The 27,616-nt window shown below is 41.1% G+C and overlaps 1 protein-coding gene across 1 annotated transcript in view; it reads left to right on the top strand.

Annotated features, from left to right (window-relative positions):
- LOC147333672 (spermatogenesis-associated protein 20-like) overlaps positions 1–27,616 on the top strand; it is a 58,038-nt gene that overhangs the window by 17,564 nt on the left and 12,858 nt on the right. The window contains exons 13-15 of the mRNA XM_086268526.1: positions 2,533–2,741; positions 11,493–11,692; positions 15,026–15,106. Coding sequence (XP_086124652.1) covers positions 2,533–2,741; positions 11,493–11,692; positions 15,026–15,106 — 490 coding nt within the window. The remainder of the gene's footprint in view (positions 1–2,532; positions 2,742–11,492; positions 11,693–15,025; positions 15,107–27,616) is intronic.

Raw genomic sequence — 27,616 nt, forward strand, 5'->3', positions numbered from 1 at the left:
CTACTGTATATATATCTGCTTTATAAGCTCAGTACTGTGCAAAAGTATTAAGCCAGTGTAAAATTTCTTTATATTTTGTAAGGAAAGTGGGAAATGAATGCAGCGATTTACTGAAACGTGCAAGCATAAATGGAAGTACAGAATATGAGGCAAAAAACGAGTTTTCACAGTTCTGTCAAGCAATAACTGGAATGACCAGATTTATTCTTCAGCACAGCTTGAATTCTTATGGTCAAGATTTCTTATAATTTCTTTATCAATCTCAAGGAATATTTGTCTGGGCATCTTAAAGGACTTGTAACAGGGTTCGTACGGGTGCTTGAAATACTTGAAAATGCTTGAATTTTAATGTTGTCTTTTCAAGGTTTGAAAAGTGCTTGAATTTTTAGATGTGGCGCTTAAAAGTGCTTGAAAGTGTAACTGTATTTCATTCACCACAAATAACTATCTGATTGAATAGTTTTCTTATCAGATAGAGAAATAATATGAGTCGCAAAATGTAAAAGAAAAATTTCCCCGCCTGGGCTGCCTTGCGTCTGTTTCAACGTGTGACCCCGCCCTTCCCTCGGACAGTCAGGGATGAGTGCGCTAACATACCTGTAGGTTGCTGTTTTAACGAGTGTTTGATGGAAAACGACAATGGCGGAGTTTGCGCTCTCCAGTCGCGTGATAGGTGAGTCCTAGTAAATAATTTTCCAGTACGTGTACCCCATATGGAAAAGATATATAGATACAAACTTTATAAGATTTATGTCTTGTGTGAAACTTGTATGAAAAGTATACAAGAGTGAAAACAGGTATAAGATCCCTTAAAAATTATATAAATGAAACTTGTATGTTTTGGATACTTACTTACATCAAGTTGCTGGAAGGAATTATTTATGTTTCAAACTCAAAAAACAACGGCCTCCTTGTTGACAAAAAAAGAAATCACATTCCTTTAATTATATAGAAAATATAAGAAAAATCATTTATTTGCTATGTGTAAACATAGATCAGGGCCTCCTCCTGGTGGGACATGCCTGGAAAACCTCACCCAGGAGGCGCTCAGGAGGCATCCTTGTCAGATGCCCGAACCACCTCAGCTGGCTCCTTCCAATGTGGAGGAGCAGCAGCTGTACTCTGAGCCCCTCGCGGATGGCTGAACTTCTCATCCTATCTCTAAGGGAGAGGCCAGCCACCCTTCGGAGGAAGCTCATTTCTGCCGCTTGTATCCGCGATCTCGTTCTTTCGGTCACTACCCACAGCTCGTGGCCATAGTTGAGGGTAGGGACGTAGCTCGACCAGCTGCATCACTGCGGCCGCAGCACCAATCCATCTGTCGATCTCCGGCTCCCTTCTCCCATCACTCGCGAACAAGACCCCGAGAACCTTGAACTCTTCCACTTGGGGCAGGAACTCATCCCCGACCCGGAGTGGGCACTCCACCCTTTTCCGGCTGAGAACCATGGCCTCAGATTTTACATAATAATCTATATGATAATTGTAAGTTTACAGGGACTGAAACGAGTGAATAAAGTGGCCAAAGCCACTTCAGAAAGCCTCAGAACTTTTGCTTAAGGCCAATTTAAAAATAACAAGAAATTCTGGCTCCATGGAAACAAAAGAAAAGAGGGGGTGGGTCAGGACTTTTGCAGAGTCCTATACTGAGTTGAGTTGGCTAGAACAAGTGCTTTTGCTCTGTGTATGAGTTGGCTCATGAATCAACCTTTTTTCTGGGGAAGAAAAGCTGCTCTCTGACTCCTCACCTCTCCATGACCTTAAAGTCATGCACTTTATCTTCTCCAAGTGCACCTCCTGTTTTTAGCCTCTTGACTGCCAGCCATCAGCCTCTCATGTCACAGCACTGTCTGGCCTCCTGTCACTGTCTGTCCCCATGCACTCACTCAGACGGGGTGCCGTCATAAGAATTGGAGGGGAAAAGTAGCACGGGGTGGAATAACCCTCGAATTTAGAAGCTGATTTGCAGCGACTCAGTAGCAACATTGTGAAGGACAAGTCTTGAACAATAAATCAGAATCAATTTCACTGACAGAGAATGATTTGTAAAATTGGGAGAAATTGGTAGGACAAAAGAACTCGTCTGAATGAAGTGGAGGAGGAAAAAGAGTTACTTCAAACGTCAGACATCTTATGTATGCAGTTGTGTGCCTATGCGAATGTCTTTGCCTTTACTATAGAAACACAGATGAATAATTACACATTGAGAAAAATGCTTCAGGAAGTGATTATACTCAGCTAACTATGTGTATTATAATGTAGTCGTGGATTGTCCCAAGTATCTCCTTCAGGCTCTTTGTAATGCCTTTGTAAGGCAGTCCCTCCACATTTCTTTAGCATCTGGCTGTTTGTCTTCCTCAGGCAGTATAAAAAAGTAAAGCATGGAATGGAGAAAAAAACAAAGCAAAACTAGTTCACTAAAAGTAACTCATGTCAACGCATCGATCAATAAATTCTTAATGAAAATTGTCCTGATTCCCACTCTCCTCTCCTGCTCCTCTGATTTTCACTTTCTCCCTCTGCGCTCTGCAGATCTCCGTCTATCTCTGGCTTCCTGGATGACTATGCCTTCATCATATGTGGTTTGCTGGACCTGTACGAGGCCACGCTACAAACAGAGTGGCTGCAGTGGGCTGAGGAGCTGCAGCTGAGGCAGGACGTGTTGTTCTGGGATGATCAGGGCAGAGGCTACTTCTGCAGTGATCCCACTGACAGCACAGTACTGCTGCAGCTGAAAGAGGGTGAGGGATGGATGCATTAGCTGCTTTTTTTTTTTTTTTTTACCATAGGAACATTTGAAGATGCTCAATGCACTTAACTTCAATAAGAACTACAATATCTTACCCCCAGCAAAGTCCCTGCTCAGGGGGGTTGGCACATTCTGGAAGTTTAGGGATGTGTGAGTGGTGACTGCTTTTTGTTAGGATAACTTACTTTTTATAAAGATAACATTTAAATCTGGCCCAAGCACAGCTTTTGATTGCTCTGTTTGAGCAAGACAAGAGAGGCTTACACAGCTGGAACGTCTGGTTTGCCATGTTTTTAGAAAGTCTTGTCAGAATAGCTGTTTCTACATCAGTGAACTAATTTGCCTAATCTCTGAGGTTCTTCAGACTGAAGTGGAATCACATATGAACAACAGTGTAAAGGAACCTTTTCTTTCTTTGAAGTTTCAGGGACAGAATAGGTACCTGGAGTGGAAATGTAGGTGCTGATAGATTGGTAGATCATCTCAGTATGGGTGTTGAGGCAAACATGATTTCTTTCTTATAAAATGAAAATAAACTACTTAGATATCTGAAATCTCTGTTATCTTACCTGTGTCTACAATATTAGTAGTGAATTTAAATACATAACTCTGGAAGACATTACCATCATGTCAGAGCATGATGGTAATGTCGCCTGTGGCAATTAGGAATCCGCAAGGAGTGTGATTTTACAGTGTCATAGAGCGGACAATTTGAGTGATTGTACTCTGAGCTATAGTGATTCATACGTCTTTTGTTTCTAAAATATGAAAGCCAACAAAAACATCACAGTTTGTATTTAGCATTTTTTGTGACTCATACTGAATAACTAACTTCTTCTGTTTAAAACTTGCTAGTGTTTTTGAATGTTGTATTTTAACCCTCTAGAAATCTAACTGCTCTGTAAAGTTTCAACATACACTACATATAAGAGATATAATGTAGCTACCTTAATGATCTCACACACACACACACACACACACACACACACACACACACACACACACACCGACCGATCTATAACCACTATATGAACCCTATAGTCAGCTCCTCTGACTTTAAGTCCTATGGATAATATACAGTTTATACAAAGAGGCAAATTAGCCATGGAGTCAAAAGTGTGTTAAATGGAAGTCTGTGGTCTTGAATAGCTTTAAGTGGGTCTTCAAGGAACAACAGTTTTGATATTAGACCTGAAGATTTGCCCAGATTAGTAACTGAAAGGAGCACGAGTGCTCGAATGCAGTGATTGTGTTGTTAGATGAGCACAGAGGTGATCAGGAAAAGTCTTTAACGTCCATTCTCCTGGGCTCACAAATGTCTGTAGAAAACTTAGGGTAATTTTGTTAAGCAGTCATGTAATGTTTTTTTTTAAGCTTCCAGCTGCTCCTGTCAAGCAGTAGAAAAATAAGTCAAGTGATTAACAAACTGAGAAGGGTTCAAGCTTTGGATACACATGGAGTCAAATGTGACATCAGAAAATGATGCCAGTCGACTAAGCAACAGGCCGAAAGTGCTACAGGCATGTACACACATCTGCTGTAATATTGGAAGTTCTGTTGAGCTGTTAGAACATAAATAACAAACTGGTGCTGCTACTGTGGGGCATGTGGCAAGTGTGTTTAAAGATGCAGGTTGGATTGACAAACAGGTGAAAGATTAATAGCACTACTGCAGAATACCGCTGCGGCTCAGGCAAAGTGTGAGGATGTAGCTCAGAGAGATGAATAAATACTAAGTTTGAGATGTGTCTGCAGAATTGGAAATTGGCAGAAGTTGACCACACTGAGTTAAACAAACAGAGGAGGCATGAATGGATGCTGAGTTACTGGATGAGCGTAATCATTAATTGCTCATCTTTTCATGTACCGTCCATCTCTTTCTCGCCTATGTATATCTTCCACCTTATTGATCGATTTGGATCTTAACACGATGGAAGCCTCGTCTGTAATATCTCTGTCAGTCTCCCTCTATTGCTACACTTTAAATGTTAGTGAAAAGGCAAGAAGGCACAGATTGGTGGATAGACTGATGAATAGCTGGAGGATAAAAGAGGGGAGCAGAGGAGTATTGACCTCCTCCTATCTACCTTCAGCACTGTAAAAGCCTCACTCATTCAAGCTGAACCTCTTCAACTTGAAAGCACTCAAAGACTGATGCTCTGATTCTTCGGCTACTTTGATCACCAGGCCTGTCAAATATGTCTTCTTTCTGTCTCTCAGTCCATCTGCTCCTGACAGGCTGGAACAGGACGACAATCTGCAGTGGGAATCTCAAACCCACCTTCTGCTTCTGCCTGCTCTCATCTTGCTTACATCTTCATTCTTTTCCAATTATTACATGTTCTTCCTTGCTGCCCTCGTACTTACCTTTTAGCCTTGTAGGGTTTGTTTCTTTTCCTTCCTCAGTATGGGCCTTTTCATGTTGATTACAAATATAAGCACAATTGGGCCGCAAATAGTTTTCCTTACAAACAGTACTAGAGTGTTGTTTTGTTTCAGGCTATTCGATAAATAAAAATCTGTTTTCTGCTTGAGGAAATGAAACCCAACCCAGAAACAATCCTACTGATTTCCCAGTGACTGAAGTCTTGTCTTTGACCTGGTCCTGTGCCTCAGCTTTACAATGATTTTGAACCTGGTAAATGACAAAACAGGTGGCATTGCATTAGACTAGCATCAGCATGGTGCAGGAAACCTTTGAGGACAATATTTTCAGCAATATCTAACATAATATAAGTGATTGATGGAGCTGTGATGAGATGTGGGACATTTGGGCCAGGCCCCTAGTGGACAAGCTGTGTAAGGCCAGTATTTATGTGTTTGTTCGTTATTTATCACAAATGCACTGAAAATATCTGATCTAATCTAAAATTGGCATATAACTGTAGAGAATAAATTGAATGATTAAAAAGGTTAGAAATAGATTGAACAAGGTACACGAATGGCCACTAAAAATGAAAAATGTTGTCTAACCTTGTTTTCCACTAAGAACTTAAACCTTTCCTGCAGTGGAAAGTTTGGAGTTTTGTAGAAATAATTCCTTTAGATGCCTAAAGTTTTGCTAATTAAAATCTTCTTATGTAAAAGGTAGTGATGAAACAGTGTATTACTATAGAAGTAGAAGAAGTAGCACTGTGCAGACAGACTGACAGCCTGCTGTTTCAGAGATTCAATCCTGAATTGGGTGAATTTTTCCAACTTTTCCAGCTGGATAGTCACGTTCGGGGCACAGTCACTTTGACTGATAGGTGTCCCAAGACAGACAGTTATAGTGTCTACTGACCCCCCCCCCTTAGTGTGTGTGCTGTTGGAGAATTTTTAAATGAATTATGTAACTACTATTATGGGTTGCTGGCCATCCCAGAAGTTTGTGCTTAGTTTTGGTGATTAAAATATTAGTGCCTTCTTAGCTGTTACTTAGAGTGCGGGAAAATATTATTTGGTCACTTGCTGAATTTGTAAGTTTGCTCATTTACTAAGAAATGAACAGTCTCTATTTTTTATGATGGTTTCATTTTAATTAAGTGAGACGGAATATTAACCAAAAGTTCAGAAAAAACACATTACATAAAAGTTATAAATAGATTTGCGTCTCATTAAGTGAAAGTGAAGTACTTGATTCCCTACAGCCCAGCCAGAATTCTGGTTCCCACTGATTGGTTGTGTGCCACGTTACAAACAATCAGTCAATTACAGATACTCCTGATCTCAATGTGTTATGTGTGTAAAGCACACCTGTCCACAGAATTAGTTTCTTCCATTCCAGTCTGGCCGCCATGGTCGGCAAGACCAAATCTTAACTTTCCCATTGAACAGCTAAATAATTCAGAGAAGGCTTGGAATAAGTCAAGTCAAGTCAAGTCAAGTCAACTTTATTTGTCAATTCTGCCACATGTACAGGACATACACAGAATAGAAATTGCGTTACTCTCAAACCCTAGTGATTAGAAAAATGCAAATAAAATAATTAAAAAGTAAAAATTTAAATAAATTTAAATAAATACAATACAATTTTACGTATAACAAAAAAAAGCTATGCAATATACAATATACAATATTCAAGTAAGAAGGCATAGTGGTGCAAAATAGGCAAATAGTGCAAATGGGGATTTAGTAGTGTACGGTAAGAGATAGTGTAACAACAAAGGCTTATGAGGTCCAATGCTTAAGCAGTCCAATGCTCCACAAAGTGACTGGAGCAGGCCAGTGAGTGAGTCAGAGAGTGTGTGTGTTTGTGTGTGTGTGACAGAGTTCAGTGAGACCGTGGTGGAGAAGAGGGGAGAGGGGGCAGAATCGGGAGGGAGTTTAGCTTCCTGACAGCCTGATGGATGAAGCTGTCCTTCAGTCTGCTGGTCCTGGCCTGGAGACTTCGCAGTCTCCTCCCTGATGGCAGCAGCTTGAAGAAGCTTTGCATTGGGTGCGTGGGATCAGCCGCTATGCAAAGGGCTTTTTTAGTGAGACGGGTGCTGTAAATGTCCTGGAGGGAGGGGAGAGAGACACCAATGATCCTCTCTGCAGCTCTCACTATGCGTTGGAGGGTTCTATGGCAGGACGCATTGCAGGCTCCAAACCACACAGTGATGCAGCTCGACAGGTGCTGCGGTCAGATGAAACTCACTCACATCAACCTAACCTGCCATGTTTGGAAGAACAGATATGTTCTTTGGGTCACACTCAACATATCTGTTCTTCCAGTCTCCAGACCTCAGTCCTGTAAACGTCTGTGGAAGGAGCTCAAGCTTCAGGTAGCTAAGCAGGTAGCTAATCTGTTAGCCAAGAAAGCTAAAAGATTTAAAGAGTTTCTGTAAAGAGACTCGCTGCGCCGTTAAATATAAACAAATGTCCAAGAAACCCATCCGCATATATACATATTCTGTACAGTGTCTGAAAATATAATGGTCTATACCAGGGGTCTGCAACCTTTAACACCCAAAGAGCCACTTGGACCCGGTTTCCACGCAAAAGAAACACTGGGAGCCGCAAATACTTTTTGACATCTAAAATGAAGATAACACTGCATATATTATTTTGTTTTGTTTTTTACCTTTATGCTTCAACTAAGGTGTGTTGCTTATGAAATCCATGAAGTGCTACAGAGAAAATTACATTTTATTTATGTAATTAACACATTTTGAACTCTTAAAGAAATATAACAAAAGGAAAGACACCCAGCTGAACTAAAATGATCCAGCAAACAAAAACTGTTGTGAGGCCCCCTTATATCGCCTTTGGGCTTTTGGAGCCTTGACCTGACTTTGAAAAAACAATTGGAAAAAAAGCACTATGCTGCTAAAAGATGAAAAATAGATATTTGCAAAATTCTGCCTAAATATGTATTTTACCAGGTTGATGTGTGTGGCGGGGCATCGTCTGCAATGCCGCTGCAGGGGAGGCGGACGCACCTGAGCGGCACCCGCAATCTCGCCTCGCCGCCTTAACGTCTGTGCTCTCGGCTGTTGTGTTGGTGTGTGTCGGGCTGTGAGCTGAAAAGCTACAGCCGGCTGTATGTGTACAGCAACCGTGTGTGAAAAGTGGTCAATAAAGAGATGCTGAAAAGCATGTTCATGGAAACATCGTCGGGTCTGCGTGGTATGTTTACAATGGGACTTCCGCTCCTGAACCTCCGCGCACAGCGTCTGAAAATCGGGGCTTTATTAAGTCACTTTCATCTTTACGCAGGACTGTAAGCTGTCATCTGTGAGGCGTGAGCGGTGTTTGTTTGAACATAGTTCACGGTGGAGAACAGCTGCTGACATAATGTGGATCCGAAGATCCATAATTGGCCTACCTGGGGTTGAAAGTCTCGATAAATGCACGGCGCTTCGGCGGGTACACCGGCTTCCGCGAGTGTGACGCTTATTTTGAGCGATGAAAAAATAATAAAATATAATTTTATTTTATATTTCAATATCACAATAATCTTCCAATTTAGAGCTACAAGTTAAAAAAATAACTAATCACAAATAAAACACACTTCAGCTAAATACTTCTAATTTATTTTCCCAGACCACACGGAGCCGCAGTACAAGGACTAAAGAGCCGCATGCGGCTCCGGAGCCGCAGGTTGCCGATCCCTGGTCTATACTTTTTGCTTAGCTCGTAAAAAACAAAAAAACTTTTCCTCAAGAACTTCTTTAATGTTGCAAATCTGTAGAAAAAGGAGATTTTTTTTGTACCAAAGGACTGGGGATATAAAAATAAATGGTCCTGGCCTGGATGTGCACTCCAGCCTTTCTTCAGTTGCCAATCCACTTCTGTAACTGATGGCTGCTGGCATGTCAGAGAAACTGACACTTTGTCTACGTGCTGACATGCACCTTTGATCTGCCAGGCTGTAGATTCCAATTTGGATGTAGTTGCCTATTTGTTTTTGCTCCCAAGCTGCTCTGTCTGACAGGGACCATCTATTTCAACAGCTTCCTACTCCCACTTGTATTTTTATTCATAACTCTTTTGTCATCTCGACTCAGTTAATTTTTTTTCTCCTTACTAATACAGTCAGTAGGCTCGTCTTTCTCCCTTCCAAATGGATCTCACGTTACATCTTTTCTTTTCCTCCATGACAGGATTCATCATTTTTCAGTTGGAAATGCAGATCTTTTGGTGATTGTTATTTTTATTATGAAATGTGGGACAGATCAGAGATGATGGCAGCCTGAGCTTGTGTGTTTTGGAGCGCTTGTCCCTGCGCGCCGTCACACCTGCATCTGTGTGTGTTTATCGAAGCTGACACGTGAGAGCTCTCTCATCTGAGAGGATTGACGGAGCCATTATGGTGGCGGCGCTGTGTGGGGTTGAAGCCCATTAGCGACGCTACACCCGCTGCAGTGTGGACGCCGGTCCCAGCAGCGTGGCCTGTCACCGCAAGACGGATTACCCCACTATGCTGCCACTCTACATCCCCTCGCCTCAGCCTCCCTTGTGTGTATTTGTTTTTGAAGACTAAGGTTGCAATTATGCACAATATCCGTCTTTGTTTTGTAGTTGAAAATCAGTTGTTTGTGAAAACACTTTTTGTCTCTCGTGGTCACAGTGCATTGTCAGATGTATTCCCATTTAAAAAGACAGAAAAATACAGGATACATCAACTTGAGACTGCTTCAGCTGTTTTTGTAGACTTTAAAAAACTGATAAAAGTCTTAAGTAGTGCTTTACTGCAGTTTTCTATGTGTGTGTCTGTTTGGAAGCAGTACTGTCACGCCTTCATCTGCCCTCCTTCCATGGGGATCCTTAAGAGATGAGATGTGAAATGTTGAAAGCAAACAGACTCTCAGGTTAAACCTCTGTGTGTGTTTACAGTGTGTGTGTGTGTGTGTGCTGAAACTTCCTTGCTGTGGAGTCCAGAAACATGCAAATCAAAGTATTTCTGCATTTCAGTCACGCATGGATGATGGTAATTCGTGCTCATTATAAAACATATTGAATATGCAGTGTACAGGACAGCTGTGTGGCTGTGTAGGGCCATTTTGCTGTAAATACTTAGAAGTCAGAACTCTACAACTCTACATTTCCAGGTTTTGCTCAAAATGTGCAGTTTAACTTAAAGAGTAAATTGTGTTGGACAATAAAAAGCACACTCACACACATTCAGAAACACAGAACTCAGGCCTGAGAAGCAATCATGTAGCAAGGGCAGAGGTTATGGGAACATCACCTTCCAGGTTCTCATTAGACACTGATATGAATGATAAGGACCAGTCACTGAACAGAGCCATTCATAGGGTTATCTGTTGTGTCCATCACATCACACAGAAAGGCATTGCATCCACATTTGGATTACAAGCATGGCATCATTCTGGATTTAAAAGCGAAACTTTTAATGTTTGTTCATGTTTAGACAAATCACATTAGTTAAAAATAACGTACAACGCATTGCTATGCCATAGAGTTTATAAAACACTGAGCATAATCTGAGTCTGAAAAATTAAGCATGAAATTTCCTAAACCTGCATTCATTTTTTATTATTTTTTTAAAATGATTTTTTTCATTAAAAATAAAATTGAAAAATAAAAAAGAAGCTTTTGTTGATTGATGTTGGCATTTTAAACAAACAAACAAAAAAAAGAGGACAATTTGCTGAACTTAGTGGGCAATACCTGTGTTTCCACAACTGAATGTTCAAACATTCAGTTTCAGTCGGTCACCGACAGCAAAAGACTTCAATGCAGTCACTGGGCAAAAATTGAAGCCAACTTTAGTGAAGAATATCTAAAAGACAAAATAATGCTTAAGTTGATTATTGTTTTTTGTGCACCTTCCCAGGACCTTGTTTCAGATAACAATAAATGAGTTGTGTTGTGAGTGAGTCTGTTTTGTATCAAGTCCTAATCCCCGTCTTATGGCTCAGTCACACTAGAGTAAAAATAGGATGGCAACATCTCTGTAACTAGGAATAATCACTGGTCGCCTGGTAATTGCATTGAAGTTTTTTGCTATCGGTGAACAATTTGCAAGTAGTTGCTGTGAGTATTTTTATTGCACGTTGCCTGGTGAAAAGCAGCCTGTCTCCAAACAACTGAAGTGTATCTTCAGAGGAGTCGTTCAAAGCCAGTGAGTTTGCAAATTCTTTGCACAATTGTGCAATAAATATGCTCATGCTGAAATCTCTGACCACGGTTTTAGTGTGACTATAACTTTATACTCGGTTTCATTTAAATAACTCCTCTGTTTTCTTGATTCAGAGTATATTCAAGGTCTTAGACTGTAACTGTTGAGCATCTTTTGTTTGTCTTTGCGTCTCAGATGAGGATGGAGCTGAGCCCAGTGCTAACTCAGTCTCAGCGTTCAACCTCCTTCGTCTGTCCCACTACACTGGAAGACAGGAGTGGCTCCAGAAGTCCCAGCAGCTACTGACGGCATTCTCTGACCGTCTGACCACTGTTCCCATAGCCTTGCCTGAAATGGTGCGAGCTCTTATGGCCCAGCACTACACACTTAAACAGGTGAGTTTGAAACTAACACACATGATCATGAAGGGGAACAAGTTCAGGCACCAGAAGGATTTATGTTATCCTGTGAGTTCACCGGTTATTAAAGTCTTTTGAGTTTTGCATGTAGGAATCAGGGCTACTGGTGGGTTTTAGTTACTATGACAACCAGATAATACTTTACAATTGGTATTGGTAGGATAGTCAAAGTAGTCTTGATTTAATATTACGCATTTAAAGTGCCACTGTTGATTGGTGTTAGCCAAAGACAGTTGTCCTAAAAGCCAGGTTGGCTTGGAGAGCAGGTGTTTGCCAGGCTGCCAGCCCAAATTGATTTTTGCATCCACCCACTAAAGGCAAAGGTTTCTGCTTGAATGATGTATTGTGCAAACACAGTTTGTCATGCAATTTGCATTTAGCGGTAAACAAAAACTGAAGAAAATGATGTGGCATAGCAGAAACAAAAGCTGAACAAGAAGCTGGTGAAACAGATTTAACTGATTCTCTTGTATACTCAGTAACCATGCAGTAAAGTGAACGTGAATCAGTATGAAACTATTCCACTACATCTCTCCACAGCACTGCAAATAAAGTTTTATTGATTGATGATGTTTGCATATTTGGGTAATAAAGTTCTCTCTTTAGTTGGTCAAACTACAGATGCCATGAAGCAACCAGAGCCTAAAGTCATGTCTGTTTGTTAACTTTTTTTATAATAACAAATATTGCAAAAAGTGAAAGACAGAGATAACGAACGTATACTATTCCTTCCGATTGCAAATCACAGCAAGCAGCCCTACTGTACTGTACTTTACTGTATTGTGTTTCAGCCATTCCTAAACTTCCACGGCACAGTTTGAAATGGGACACACAAAACTTTTAGTCACTCTGATCGTCTCACAAATGAAAAATGAAACGTTTCCTGTGCGTGTTTTGTCATTCATTTGTTTTAATCTTAGTTTTTCTTTCCAAATTAAGTTTCCTGGTTACTATGAAATGTGAGATGAGTTCAAGATCAGGAAATGGTCTGAAAACCTGAATAATAATAATAATAATAATAATAATAATAATAATAAAAAATAAGTTATTTTGAAACCCCTTAAACCCTCAGAAGTTCTTTAGAATCCCAAAACTTTTAAAATAAAAATGTGTTGATTTTGAAACCAATCCTAAAGGATTTTATCCTGTAGGGTTAAATAATAAGTGCATCTAATTTTATAAAGTTATCAAACAGGATTAAGTTGTATAAAAGTCTAAAAGGTGTGACTTTTAAAACGATGCTTTTCTGTGCACTTGAAATGTAATTTGTTTGTAAGAATCAAATAATTTTTTTAGGTATTTATTGTAAATTATGCTGCGCGGCCCACCTGGATCAGTTTGTGACCCACATTTACGTTATCACTGTTAAACATCTTTTACTGAACAAAAAAAAAAAAAAAGTTACGATTTTTGTTCCCTGAAATCAAAACGATTTTTCATTTAATGAAAAAAGATAGCAGGGAGCTTTTTAGTTCAGTCAAGTCCATTTTGTTTTTATATCACATTTGTGTCTGCTTTTAAAGTAATAAGTAACATTGTGTTCAGAAGTTGTTTTTGTATTGTAAATCAGTTTTTGATTGATCTCAGCTCCTGGCAACTAATTTCTTAGTCGACTAAATGAGGGGCTGCACAGGAGTGTGCGTGTGGTGTAGGGCTGCAACTATTCCTCAGCATAATCGACGACATCGCCTGCGCAGAAATTTATTGTCGACGCATCAGACGCTAGTACCACGTAAATGTGTTTCTGTAACTGACCGCAAAACAAGGAGGACGGAAGAAAATGGAAATGAGAGATTAAGATAAACATTAAATGTAGATTGTGCAAAGTGGAGCTTTCCTCCCACAACAGCACTACCGCAGTGCGTGATTATTTAAAGCGCCCGCACCCTGGAGCTGTGACGCCAGGTCTGAATGGGTCCGTTTTAGAAAGTTAAAGAAAAAGGCAAATTAGATCACTACATGAATAATCTTTAGTTACAGCCCTGCTGTGGTGGGTGAAACCTTTCTCCCTCCTTTGTCCGATCAGACTATCAAACCAGCTTGACTAGCAGTGACTTAAATAAAGGATCAAGCCTAGATTTACAGATTTATGGGGGTTTCTACAGCGATCTTGGGGCTGCAGCTCCATCTGGTGGCTCATGGATGCATAACCTTTACGACACAATAAATTGCTGGCATCGATTGAAATGTTAACAATTAGATTAAATGAGCAGAATGTCTGGTACCAACCAGCAGCGACAGTTAGTCATCTAGTCAAGTAGTCACGCACATCCTTAAGCTGAGGAAGTGTTCTAAATCAAATGAAGGATGAAAAATCTTTCACTTTATATATAATGAAACTGGAATGTATGAAAGTTTTGCAGTAATTAAAAAAATAAGAATTTTTTTAAACAATGTTGTATTTCTTTAGCTTCATTGGTAAACCTCGATCCCAGTAATAATCATGAGTTAGACTGTGAACAAAGTGGCTGTGTGTGTAATTTACTGACTAATGAAAGTGGAGTTAGAGCCAAGTAGCCTTCAATATCCTCACCATTCACAATATTTATGTCCTGTGCTGTTTCTCCTCCCGCTGCTACTTTTTCATTATTAACTTGGAAGCTCAGCGCCCATCATATAAACCCTGTTTGGATAAACATTTGTTTACAAGAGTCCTCCTTAAGCAAGCAGCTAATTTGTTGATACATATTTTTCACCCCATTTCATGGCCCGTAGGTCATCTGAGGACAGCACCTCTCTAAGCTCCCTGCACATCTAATCCCTGGACACACAGACTCTTAATCATTTTCCCCTGTTTTTAAACAGGACTTGTGCATTTAAGGGATTATTTCAGCTGTTCAGTTATGTAACTGCTTTGAAATATTAACACCCTCAGTTTAGCCTGAAACCACCAAAACTAGCAGGCACAGCAGGAGTTAGCCCAAAGTTTCTGTAACACTCAAAGAAAATTTTAAGTTTGAAAGCGTGTGAGAGAAGGGAATAACAGGAGCCTAAAACAGGATTAGTTAGGGGTTTGTCTGTCATAGATGACAGGGTGACAGGTCAGGGTAACAGCGCGAGGGTAACAAACTGAGAAGTAAAGCAGGGGAAGGCAATCCCAGAGAAAACACCTGCCTCCCTTGTTAGTGCTACAAATACAGTACTGACCTATATCACTTCCTCTCCATCTCCTCGTCCCACGTGTCACCTTTCCCCCCCATTGCTTTGGTCTTATTATACTTCTTTCCTCTTTCTTCCTTCTTCTTTCATCCACATAATCTTTTTTTCCTCACCCTCCCTCTTCTATTTTTTTTTATTTATCTTTTTTAGATTGTGATCTGTGGCCAGAGGGATGCTCCAGATACCACAAGTCTCCTAGCAGCAGTCAAGTCCCTCTTCCTCCCGTATAAGGTAAGCTTTCAACATCATGTTTGATTGAAAGTGATGCATCATTTCGACAAACTGAGAAAAATATATCACCAATCGCTAAAGCAAAGATCAGCTTTCAGCTTTGTAGACGCATGCTGATTTACTCCAGCGTCAGTGTCTTTAAGGAGGCAGCAGATTTGCACTAACCTTCTAAACGTGCACACACACTGACACACAGAAGCAGAGTGAGCCCAACGTAGAACAGCGCCTGTGGCGTTGGCTGATTTAAGTGTGGTTTTTTAAAGGTCAGCCTGAGCTTCTCTCTTTTCCACTCCTCAGTGTAATAACTTCCCAGCTATCTCTTTGGGGGCATTAGTTGACCTTAAAGCCCGTTGCTGACATTGAAAGGCCCAGTAGGTCTAAATCTTAACTCTGCAGTCGGTGAAGGCCTTACTTGTCTTCCTGCTAGCCCTGATGGAGGCTGGTAGTTAAGAACTGGACAGCTGTCAGTCTGAGTCAGTCTTAAATTCACTGTGGCTAGCCAACATTTTTCAGTGCTTTCAGACAAAAAAGGTTTCTCTGTGTTTCACACTAAATATAATAAATGTTAAAAAAAACAACAACAGCATAAATTGTATATAATGGCAGGTTACCCGTGGTGAAAATCCAGTGTGGGAGTGCCTTTAACCTGCTTTCTTTGTAAACTGAACATGTTAGAGTAAAACCTAAAAGATTGTCAAACAAGCACCAGAGGTTTCCAATTTGTGAGCGTTAAAAAAATGTCTTTTTTAGAAAATTTTGACACAAAAGGAAACAAAGCTAGAAGATGAGCCAGTAACAGAATGTAGATAAAAGAGACCTTTTACTTACTGTAACTTGTTTATCAAAAAAATACATAAAAAATCTCAGGTGAAAATACTAGTTTCTAGTATTCTGTGTCATTCTGTGGGGGGGGGGTGTAATGAAATTGAAAATTTCATGTGACTATTTGCCTTTACGTCTGATGTGGTCAGATCTGAGTTGACTTAAAAAGGCCATGCTTTCACACATGCCTGTGATTTGGTGCCAGCCTCTATCTCAGAACATCTTGACAGCATGGAAGAAAAATTTCTGCGTGGCTTTGACTTTGAGAGGGTGAGGTCGGAGACAGTCACTGTCTGTTATGGATGTTAAGGTCCAGAGTGCATCCACAGGAAAGCTCCTTGGTGTTGTAGCTTTCTGCTGCTTTTGTCACTTTGTGGGTTGAATCAGCGGTCTCTAACCTTTTTTGCACCACGGACCGGTTTATGCCCGACAATATTTTCATGGACCGGCCTTTAAGGTGTCGCGGATAAATACAACAAAATAAAACCAGTACCGGTACCGAAAAAAAGAAGATTTATTCATAACACACGTGAAAAGACCAAGGAAAACCGAGTTAACGATAAAAACGATAAAATAACGCTGAAAACCGATAAAAACCCTGAAAACCACACATTTCACACCTGAGCCTCAACTCTCGTGGCCTGGGACCAAACGACTCACGGACCGGTACCGGTCCGAGGCCCGGGGGTGGGGGACCGCTGGGTTAAATTGTAAAAAGAATCTTTACAAGCTTGTTGAGTAAGTGAAACTCAACAAAGAAAGGGCTCCAGCACAGATTCACAGCTCTCACTATAACACTTCTCTTTAAATTCACTTATTTGCCCAGCTTGCAACCAGAATTAGACTACTAAATTAAAGCAGTGATTGTCCACTCCATCTCTCGCCCTGTCTTTTCTCACACACACACACACACACACACACACACACTCCACACTGCCCTACTGAAATATAGATGAGTTGTGCAGTATCAGGCAGTGGCTGCAGTAACATCAAGCCATTCCAGATCCCCGCAGAGAGACACAGATCAGGACCGAGCTGGATGGAGCCATTATCAGGATGGATGTATTATTAAGGCTGATGTACACTGTGTACTGTCACATGCTCAGCCATGTTATATTCAGGGTAATGACAGTGATTTCTCTGATGGGGTACTGTCTCAGTCAGGAGAAATGGTCACATCAATAATAAAGACAGGTTTATTTTCAAGTTAGGTTCATTTAAATGAGAAAGTTGGTCATGAAAAATTTAGTTTTTATTGCTCATTGATTTTACGCTGCAGCCCCTCAGAATGGTAACCACGTCATGTCAGTGCAGCTGTGATCGGCCCATTCGGTGGTGTCATTTCCTCCTGTGCAATTCCAGCTTCTCTTTCTGTCACCATTTTTTACCCCTTAGCCACGTAAGGCTGATGGGGTATCATGGTCACCCCACCGGGTGGGTGGATAAATGCTGGCAGCAGCAGTGACTATGTAGGCTAAATTGTAGCCTCGTATTGTAATCGCGCATGAGGAGGCCATCTCACAGACGAGCCCTTGTGTAGTGACGTATGAGAAATTTGTCCCTGTTTGTTTGTTTTTCTTGTGTAAAATGACTCAGCTGTCACTCCTGTGCTCTTCAGCACACTTCAAGTTTTTCATTGACAAAAATGCCCGGTGGGGAAAAAGTTAAGGAGATGAGATAATCGAGAAGCTCCGCAAATGCACTGTCAAATTACACTGTGATTCAAAAATCAATCCAACACTCGGAAATGTCCTCCTCTTGTTTTCTTTCATTTCATGATGACTATGATGGATCAGTGTAGCTGCTACATACACACACAAATAAACTTCAGCGTGCACAGAAAACACACAGACTTTATACAGAGAGGTGAACCAGGAGCCTTCTTGTTGTGAGGCAGTAAGTGATCAGCACTACACCACTTAGAGTAAAAGAATAAAATGTTCTTTGGACTGAAAACAGTAATATGGTTAAAAAGAATACAGAAAAGAAGTAGAAACATTATAGTCGAGGAAATTTTATGTGTTTATTTTTTATCTCGAAGACATGGAATAGAAAAAAAGAGGCTTCACTGGTATCTTGTTAGATACTGAATGTAAAGATGGAACAGTTTACAGTATAACTGTGCATTTGTGCTTTTAGAAGCAAAGAAACAAAGACTCCTGGAGTCTGTTTGAGTGACACGTCAGATACAGATTTTGTTCTAATGAGCCTTCAGAGTGAGATGAAGGGGGAGGCTGAGAGGGAGTAAATGAGGCAGAGGACAGAGTGTGTGTGCACATAGTATCTGTGTGTGTCCAGATATAGTGGCAAGAGCCAACTTTAGTGGCAGTAGAAGCTGTCTCAGCCAGGATGAGATTTGATGGTCCTGCACAACAATAAACATGCACATAAACCTATTTTTGGAGATGAGACATCACACTTTGAGAGGAATGGCATCACTGCCTACAGCAGATGTAAAATACACTCACGGACTTTCTGATACAGTTTGTTCACAAGCAACACTTGGAGCACATAAACACATTCTGGGAGATACACAGTTTCACATGCAAATATAAGATAAATAAGTGAGGACAAAAGTTCACATGTACGTGATGTGATTACAAACTAGAGGAAGGGAAAAGGAAGAAATTAAGAAAAAATAAAACTGTGCTCAAGCAGTTCGCCTGTTAATTGATTATCAAGAAATTTAATCAGCAATTTAATCAGCAGCATAAACAGAGAAGCCCACACCTCTCCCTCTCCCCAGCCACCTCCTCCAGCTTGTCCGGGGTAACACCAAGGCGTTCCCAGGCCAACCGAGAGAGAGATATAATCTCTCCAGCTTGTCCTGGGTCTGCCCTGGGGCTTCCTCCTGGCTGGGACATGCCCAGAACACCTCACCCAGGAGGCGCCCAGGAGGCCGCCTTATGAGATGACTGAACCACCTCAACTGGCTCCTTCCAATGTGGAGGAGCAGCGGCTCTACTCTGAGTCCCTCCTGGATGGCTGAACTTCTCACCCTATCTCTAAGGCAGAGGCCAGCCACCCTTCGGAGGAAGCTCATTTCCGCCGCTTGTATCCGCGATCTTGTTCATTTGGTCACTACCCACAGGTTGTGACCATAGTTGAGGGTAGGGGTGTAGAACTACTGGTAAATTGAGGGCTTCGCTTTATACTCAGCTCTCTCTTCAACATGATGGACCATCAATCTCCCGCTCCCTTCTCCCGTCACTCGTGAACAAGACCCCGAGATACTTAAACTCCTCCACTTGGGGCAGGAACTCGTCCCTGACCCGGACTGGACACTCCACCCATTTTCCGGCTGAGGACCATGCCCCCAGATTTGGAGGTGCTGATTCTCATTCCCACCACTTCACTCTCGGCTGCAAACTGTTCCAGTTTAATGGTTCAGTGTTTAGAATAATGCTTATTTTATAGTGAACCTTTGTGAAGCCCTTCACTGCTGTTAGAAACCAGCTTTTTTTAGCGCCTTTCCACTTACTTTTAACATAGCTTTCCTTCTGATTGGTTACATTTTTTAAACAGAGGGATTGAGCAGCAGATGGGTGTGGATTTAGTGCTGACGTACTAAATAACTCTGAACGTAAAGCCTTAGTTTTGGCTTTACAGGGGTTACTTTATCATATGCTTAAATATGGCTTGAAACTTTAGCCATGTCTAATTTGAGCATCCAATTTAACAATCCAATCCAATTTTATTTCTTTTTAAAAGTTGACAGAAGTAGTGTTGTGTCGGTCACGAACGAAATGGCTCTTAGTAATAAAAGCATGTATAACTTTCCAAAAGTTAATAATAAATAAGAAGTGCTTGACCTTAGAAGCCTTAGTTGGTAAAAACCTAATTGAACAAATGAATTAAGAATTGTTTGTTCAGTCTTTAAGTTACAGCCCATTTTCACACCAAGCTTATTTATAATGGAAACTAAAAACGCTACGTCCAGATCAACAGAATCAACCTTTGGAGACATTGGACACAGGTCCAGTTTTGGATCATCGCTGGAACTAATTGGTTTTTATTATTGTAATTCATACTTCTCATTAAAGTAAAAAAAAAAAAATTAAGGTCATTCAGACTTTAATGTCACTTGACAAAATATGTAATACTTTTAGGAGCAGGTAGATTTGGAAATCATCAGCACAGAATTGATACCTGGCAAAGTAATAGAATAGAACCCTGTGAAACTGGTTAGATCTAAAGCACTAAAATAATGCTGTCCACAGAGTCATTAGCTAATAAAAGATCATTTAAAAACTCTTAAGAGAAATGATTCTGTTCTGTGAAATGTTTTAAAACCTATGAAATAATAAAAACCTCGACACTTTCTTGGTACACATTCTTTGATCTGTTCCTTTAAAGTAATTCATTTCTGGTAGCAAGAACAAGGAAAAGTAGAAAACATGATCTAAAACAGATAATGTACAAGATGACACGTAAAAACACCAAATGAACTGGAAGGGAATGGGTATAATGCAAGTAAGGGGTAAAGTGCATGATGGAGTCAGCTGGGTGGGTTATATAAGCATCAGGAGTGGGAAGAGATTGAGGGTTGGTAAATGAGATAAAGGGAAGAAGTCGAAGGAAGAGTAAGAGGACTGTGCTCCACGTTACATTAGGTAGCAGAGAACATGTCTAATTTAAATCCAATTACTCCTTGCCTGTTTTCCTGGTTTTAGACCGCCACAAACTAATTGTGGTGAATGAGGTGCTCAGAACTCAACTCATGCTAATCTAGAGCATGCACGCACACACACACGCACATTTTTATTTCTTCACACTTCATTTAAAATACTTACTATTTTAATTCACCGCAAGAGTCTGCACTTCTCAATTCACTCCAGCACTCGGAGCTGCTTCTTCACTTTTTGCTTGTTGGAATCAATTATAGGCCTCCGTTAAACCGAAACATCGCTCTTGATTGTAATTGCTGCAATAAATTGTGGTTAATTTTTCTATTACACAGAAACATAGCTTGATTAGAGTCGGGTTAGGGTTTGTTGATTGTGTAAGTACAGGAATTGTAGTATGGGGTTTGCAATACAAATAGAGATGCAGTCTTTTTTAGCAATTGGGCCTAAGGATAGGGATAGACACTACAGTGTTACAGTGGTGTTTTGTGACATGAATCTTAGTCTTACATTGGTAGGACTAGAAACAGTTTTTCTAGTGTGCCTCCTCTACTTAGGACATGAGGTCTATCTTGTGGAAAATATGTTAACAGTGTGAAAAACACAGGTATAAATGATAAATTGATGGTGGCTAAATTTTCTTCTTCAAAGCCACGTTGGCACTGAAAACACCAACGTGTGGAATTTCTTTGCTCTAAAAGTGTGCAGTCAGAATGTGTTCTCAAAATAAGGCTAATATTCTAACAACACTTGCAAAGTTGTTGTATCATCTTCATGTTAGTGACCTCTGTGAGTCACTGATTCGAAAGCATTACATCCATATTTGCACTCCAATAATGTTCAACCTGTACTGAGTAATTCGCTTCCTCTTTCTTTTACCATGTCTGCATTTGGGCACATTTGTGAGTCAGAATGGTTTAGCGTCTTTTGCAAATCTCCACATAGTAATGCTTACCGAGACTTTTTGTGGTTTATAACAAAGAGATGACATTATCAAAATGATAACATGTTTTACCCAAGAGGCAACGTGTGTGCAAGTGCCAAAAACTGCCACTTGAGCACCTTCAGGATTAAAAAAACATGTTTCAACCTGGTACCAAAAGGTTGTTTTTGTTGATAGTTTCTCCCTTCATAACAACTCTATGACTACTGAGTTATTTATTTATTTGTTGAATTCATTTTTTAAACAAATCCACCTGGGTGCTGGAGTTAGACACATAGCTGTGTTTATGGCAGATGTCCTAACAGAGGCAGCTGAAACTAGAAGGTCTTCGCTAGGGTCCATTCACTGCTTTGAGTCATTAAACTAAATTTCTTCACTGTGTTTGTGGCTGATTAAACAGGAGTTAACGTTTATTAGGGCTGATGCAGAGATGAGAATTGTCAAAACAAAGTCCAAAAACACCCACGAGATCGTACAGTTCAAACATACTTGGGGAATTTAACAGACCCAGGGACAAAGGAGAAAAGAGGACTATTTATACACTTGGGGCACACTAGACATAGGTGTAGAGTAGATGATCAAGGCAATGAGACAGGATGGGGGTTCAAGGTCAAAAAGCCATTATCAACCTGATGAATGTCTCTCTTTTAAATTTTAAGGTTTTATTGCTATAGAGAAAAATGTTTGGTAAGTAAGGTAAGTAAATGCAATTTAGTTCTCTAGGAACATTACTTTTGAAAGAGGGTTGGAATTGTTGAAAGAAAGCTTCATTTTGAACTGTGTGCTGGTTAATCTTGGTGGTTAAAAAAGAAAAATCAAGATTTCTCCATTGGTCTGTCTGATCAGCATTTTTAGAATACATTTCTAGAAAATGGAATACATTCAACACTAAACATGAAGATTTACATTCATCAAGCTGTGATCTCAAGGCTGCTTAGTAATGTAAGCAACAAAGCATGTTGGCAGTGGCATTGATAGTGGTTCAAATTATGAATTTCTGTCAGCCCAAGATTTACACATGATCTTTTATGAGTTGAATAATGCTTTACAAGAACTGTAATTCCCATTGTGAGTTCCCACTGAGCCCGACTGTGTCTTGTCAGCTCTGCTTATTCATCAGCCTTCCCCCCAGAAAACTAGCCAAGTAACTTTGTGTAACTCTATTATAAGCAAACTGTCACAGAGAGCAATAGAGTTGCTGTTCCTCTCTCGAGTGTATTTAAGTAAAAACTTCAGCAATATGTGTCCCATAATCTGGAAAGTGTTTGTGGCACGTCTTATGGAGGACTGTAAAATGTGAGCGTTAGAAAATATGCTTAGGACAGAGAGATTTTTTATGGTTTAAGAAATACCATGTAAGAATTATTAAATGGAATTAAATGTAGATGGATATATTTCGCATTCCCTGTGCCTTTCGAAAGACGAGAGTGAGGCAGAGAGAATAGGACAAATCGTAGAGTAGAAGGATGGACCGTGGCCTATTAAGAGGAGAGTCCTTTTGAAAATGTCTGCGAACAACTGGGAATCCCTAACAAGACCTTAGAGACATGGGGGAACAGTTAGCAGGGTGATATGGAGTGTGAGTAGAGAAAGGGAAAGGAGGGGATGGGTGGAGATAAGAGACAGTATCTACTAGCCAACTTGCAATGGTAACACGACTGTAAAAAAGAGGATTAGAGTTAGGCATGCCCAGGGTCCTCAGTGATCTTTAAGCTCCGTTGTTTCACTCTGTGTCCTGTTGTGTCTCTTTGTTTCGCTGAGCCTCGGTCACTCATGAAAGCTCCTTAAAAGATTGCATATGTCCGCTAAGAATTGTTTCTTCTGTTCTGTTAAACAGACTCATACTTGTAGCAACTTTCTGCTCACTTTGACCACTCAAAGTGCTTTCTACCACAAGCCACTTAAAAACACACAATTTCAGTGCTTTTATTTATTCCTAAGCACTTTTTAGCCAACATTTATAGTCTAATGGATGCGTCAGAGGCAACTTGGGCATCTTCAGCGTCTTCGACATGTAAAGCCAGGAATCAATCCACCTCCTGATTGTTCGGCAACTCTCTCTACCACCTGAGCCGCCAATACCTTGATGACCTGTTAAGCCCAGTAACCATCCAGAGTAGAAAACAGTCTGACTGACAGGTCTGGGAAAGGCCCCAGATGGCCCCAGATGGTTCATGTAGAGGAAAAGTGCATTTCATGCTTACTTTAATGCATTCAGGTAGCCACTTATCCTCTTTTTCCTGCTTTGTCTCTGCTATTTTGCAAATGAACATCCTTTAGATATTCAGTTTCACATTACATTCACCTCCTTCCATTCTTCTAATATTTGTTAATCTAAAGCATTACACATTCATCCATTAAGTGAATGTTACTTTTTTTTTCTTTTCATCTTCATAAAGCAACGGTGAAGCTGCATGTACACTCATGATTCAGCAGAGTTGACAGCTTTAGTGGCATGTGTGCGATATAATCCTCTGCCCGTGGTATCTTGAGTGCTGTAGCCATGCTTGATGCTTCGTGCTTGTCCATATCTCAGCTCAGTAAATATCCTTATGCTGTGTGTGGATACACATTTACACATACATAAATACAGGCATTTTGCAACTGTATATCCCTTTGGGTCATTCTTTCCCTCTCTATAAGCTGTGAAATTCTTTCTCATGTAATCACAGGTGTAGCAAGATGAAAAAAAAATTTTGTTTGATCGTTCTTATGCTTGTAAAAAGATTTTTCCCACAGTTGTGGACAGAAGTTTGCATATATATATTTAATACTTTCTTTGAACTTTTTTTTTCTTTCCAAAGAATTACCTTTAAAAAAAACAAGTATTGTGTTCACAAGTTTGAATTTATTAAGAATTTCCTCTAATGCACACAAGGTCAAAACTATACTTACATGTTCAAATATATACATGCAATTTCACTCATATTTGGTTAAATCTCCCTTAGCAAGTTTTACTTTGACACTTGATACCCATCAGTGTATCTTTCCTGTATTTAAATAAAACTCAAGATTTGCTTTTGTCTTGGAAAACTCGCAGCATAAATTTAACTTCTGAGATTTTTTTTGAGTAAATGATTCCTCTACACAGCATGCTACGACAAAATGTAATAATTTTAGTTAAAGTTTCCAAACCTGGAACTAGGTAGACTGCAATACAGTTGCAGACTAAAGCTGACAAACACATCTTGTTTGGTGTTACTTACACTCTCCTTTTGTAGTCTAGGTTAGTTTAAATCAATCAAAAATAATGTTTTGAAATGTTGTGCTGAAAATGCTACAACTTTGTGTGTCCCATGCCTCCATATTGGTGACCCTACCTTGAACACGCATCGAACCATGGAGTTCGCCCTGGACGGCCAGCTACTGCCGGCCCTCTAGCTCCTGCTGTGGCTATGTTTGCTGTGGCTACGTTTGCCGTGGCGCTCCAGTTGCTGGACTTCTGGCTCCACGACCCCTCGTCATGGTTTGTCCGCGTGGAGGCTCAGTTTGCTCTCCCCGGCATCTCGGCTGACGACACGAAATTTCATCATGTGGTGGCATCGTTCAACCTGCTAGCCACCCGCCGTGCGATGGCCCTCCTCCGGGACCCGCCCGTGCAAGGGAAATATGTCGCCCTTAAGGACCTACTCCCGCGGCGATACACCCTCTCCGGTGCGGAGCAAGCCAAGAAACTTCTTTCCCTCTCCAGGCTGGGCAGAGGCACGGCTCTTGAACTCACGGAAAACATGTTGTCCTTGCTCGGTTCGGACGACGGAGGATTCCTTTTCGTCCATCTCTTTACCAGACAACTGCCTGTCACTGTGAGAACTGGCCTCGCCAGCTCCCCGTTTCTAGCGGCGCAGGAGTACCGCTCCCTGGCTGAAGAGGCAGATCGCATCCTGCTGGTTTCCCACACATTTGGAGTGCATGCCTCGGCCGTGGATCTGCCGGCGACACCCCCAACAGCCTTCTCCAGAGCGGACAAGCTGGCACTAACGGCAGGAACCGCTACACACCGCGGGAAAGATTTTTGTTTCTACCATCAGCGTTTTGGCGCCAGAGCGCGTTGCTGCCTGCCGCAGTCGCTGACGATATGGAAAGGCTGCTCTTCATTGAAGACTCACGCTCCGGGCGCTGTTTTCTGCTGGACTCTGGCTCCCAGAAGAGCCTCATCACGCCCACCGCCGCGGACCGCTTAGCAGCAGGCCACGGACTGCAGCTGATTGCGGCTAACGGTTCTCCTATTGCAACTTATAAAGAAAGACGAGCCTCATGCTGGAAGACACGCCGGTGTGGGATGGCGGTCCGCGTTTGCTTTGCGACGTGTCTATGGGTCGCCCGTGCCCCGTCGTTCCCCTTTCGTGGCACCGTCGTGTTTTCGACTCCATCCATGCTCTCTCTCACCCGGGCTTACAGGCTTCGGTCAAGCTGGTAAGCGACAAGTTTGTTTGGCCGGGCCTGCGGAAAGCGGTAAAGAATTGGGCTGCTGCGTGTGTTCTGTGCTAACGCTCGAAGGTCCACAGGCACACTCAGGTGCCCCTCGGACCATGTGCACGACAATTTGGTCGGACCACTCCCACAGTCACAGGGTTTCACACACCTTTTGACTGTGGTGGATCGCACCACCAGGTGGCCAGGGGTGGTTCCCCTGGCTTTCACGACAGCAGAGGTGGTGGCCAGGGGGTTTCTTTTGGATTTTGGGGGCCGGCAGGAGGTAGTTTCAGTGGACCAACTTAAGCCTGCACACATTCTGCAGGATGCGCCTGTGGTGCCAGCCCTCCGCCGCAGCCGCCCACCTGCTGCCGGAACGTTGGACTCTGACCCTCCCTCTGTGATCCCACCGTGCCCGTCGGCGCTTGTCCGGCAAGCGGAGGGTTCGGCCTGTCCTTCCCGGCCTGGTGAGCCCACAGCCAGTTCTCGGACTCCGCGTTTCAGTCGTTCTGGACATTTGATTAAGCCCCGGGTCCTGGACTAGTGGACTGTTTGTTTGGGTGTTCGGGGGGCTGGGCATGTGTGGCAACCCACTAGAGGGCTCTACTCACACCCAAGCTTGGCGGTGGTGGATTTAAGTAATAATACATTTTTACATTTTTTAAAAAAACTCAAAAGCCAGTTTAAAAAACTTAATATCACATTTTTACAGTGTATTTCTATTGTGATATCATTTTTATTTTAATTATTTAAAAAATACATCATCTGTGGTAGCATGTATAGATATGAAAAAGTAGCATTTCAGCACAACATTTCCAAACATGAAAACTCAATCTTTCATGTAAACTTTTGAAAGGAACAGTAGAAAACTGCTTTAACGAAAGTTTGTGTGCCCATAAATAGTTGGAAGTACTCTAAGCTGAGCCAACATCTCCCTGGCAGTCAAAGGAAGGAAAGCAGTTCTGAGCATTTTGTTCATTGACAGTGCCAAGAATCAATTTGCATTTAGTGGAGAACTGTGTTGAAGAAAATCCTGCATCAACATTACTCCGAACTGCATGCAAATTCTCTACAAGCAGTTCAGTCTTAGTCTGTCTCTTTCAGATAATTTATTTTCAAAGCAACAATTTGGATTTTGTTCCTGTTGGCTGCCTGTGTCTCCTTCCTGTACTGGTGTACTTCTTCATCTGCCTCAGCCAGTATCATGTAATTTTCACTTGGATCTCTTATCTGAAACTGATGAATGGTATCTAGTATCTGGACCTTGTAACATTCTATCGAGGAGGCAAGGCAAGTTTATTTCTTTAGCACATTTTAACAGCAAGGCTATTCAAAGTGCTTTACATAAAATTTCAAAAGACATCAAAGGTAATTTACAAAAGCAGCGTAAGAGGATATAAAAGAGCATTTAGACCAGGGATGTCAAACTCATTTTCCATTGAAGGCCACTTTGATCGCCGAGTGAAACATACATTGTGTAAAGACATTTAAGTACACATTTAACTACACATTTAATTCCTGAGACATCTTACTATAAAATAAAGAAGTTCAATTTCAGTTTTTCTACACGATAAATATCTAAAAATACAGAAAAGATTCTGGCAGCTCACTGCCCAGACTGTCCCATATTTATAGAACTTACAGCTTATTGATTGATGAAAGTTTTCTTGTTTTAATTGAAACTTCTATGGTAGAAAGTAAAAAAAC

This window comes from Aulonocara sp. 'chitande type north' Nkhata Bay, linkage group LG3 (assembly GCF_057382095.1).
Source record: "Aulonocara sp. 'chitande type north' Nkhata Bay isolate Kocher_YH1m ecotype deep benthic linkage group LG3, A_spYH_male_GT1.1, whole genome shotgun sequence".
NCBI classification, from domain to species: domain Eukaryota; kingdom Metazoa; phylum Chordata; class Actinopteri; order Cichliformes; family Cichlidae; genus Aulonocara; species Aulonocara sp. 'chitande type north' Nkhata Bay.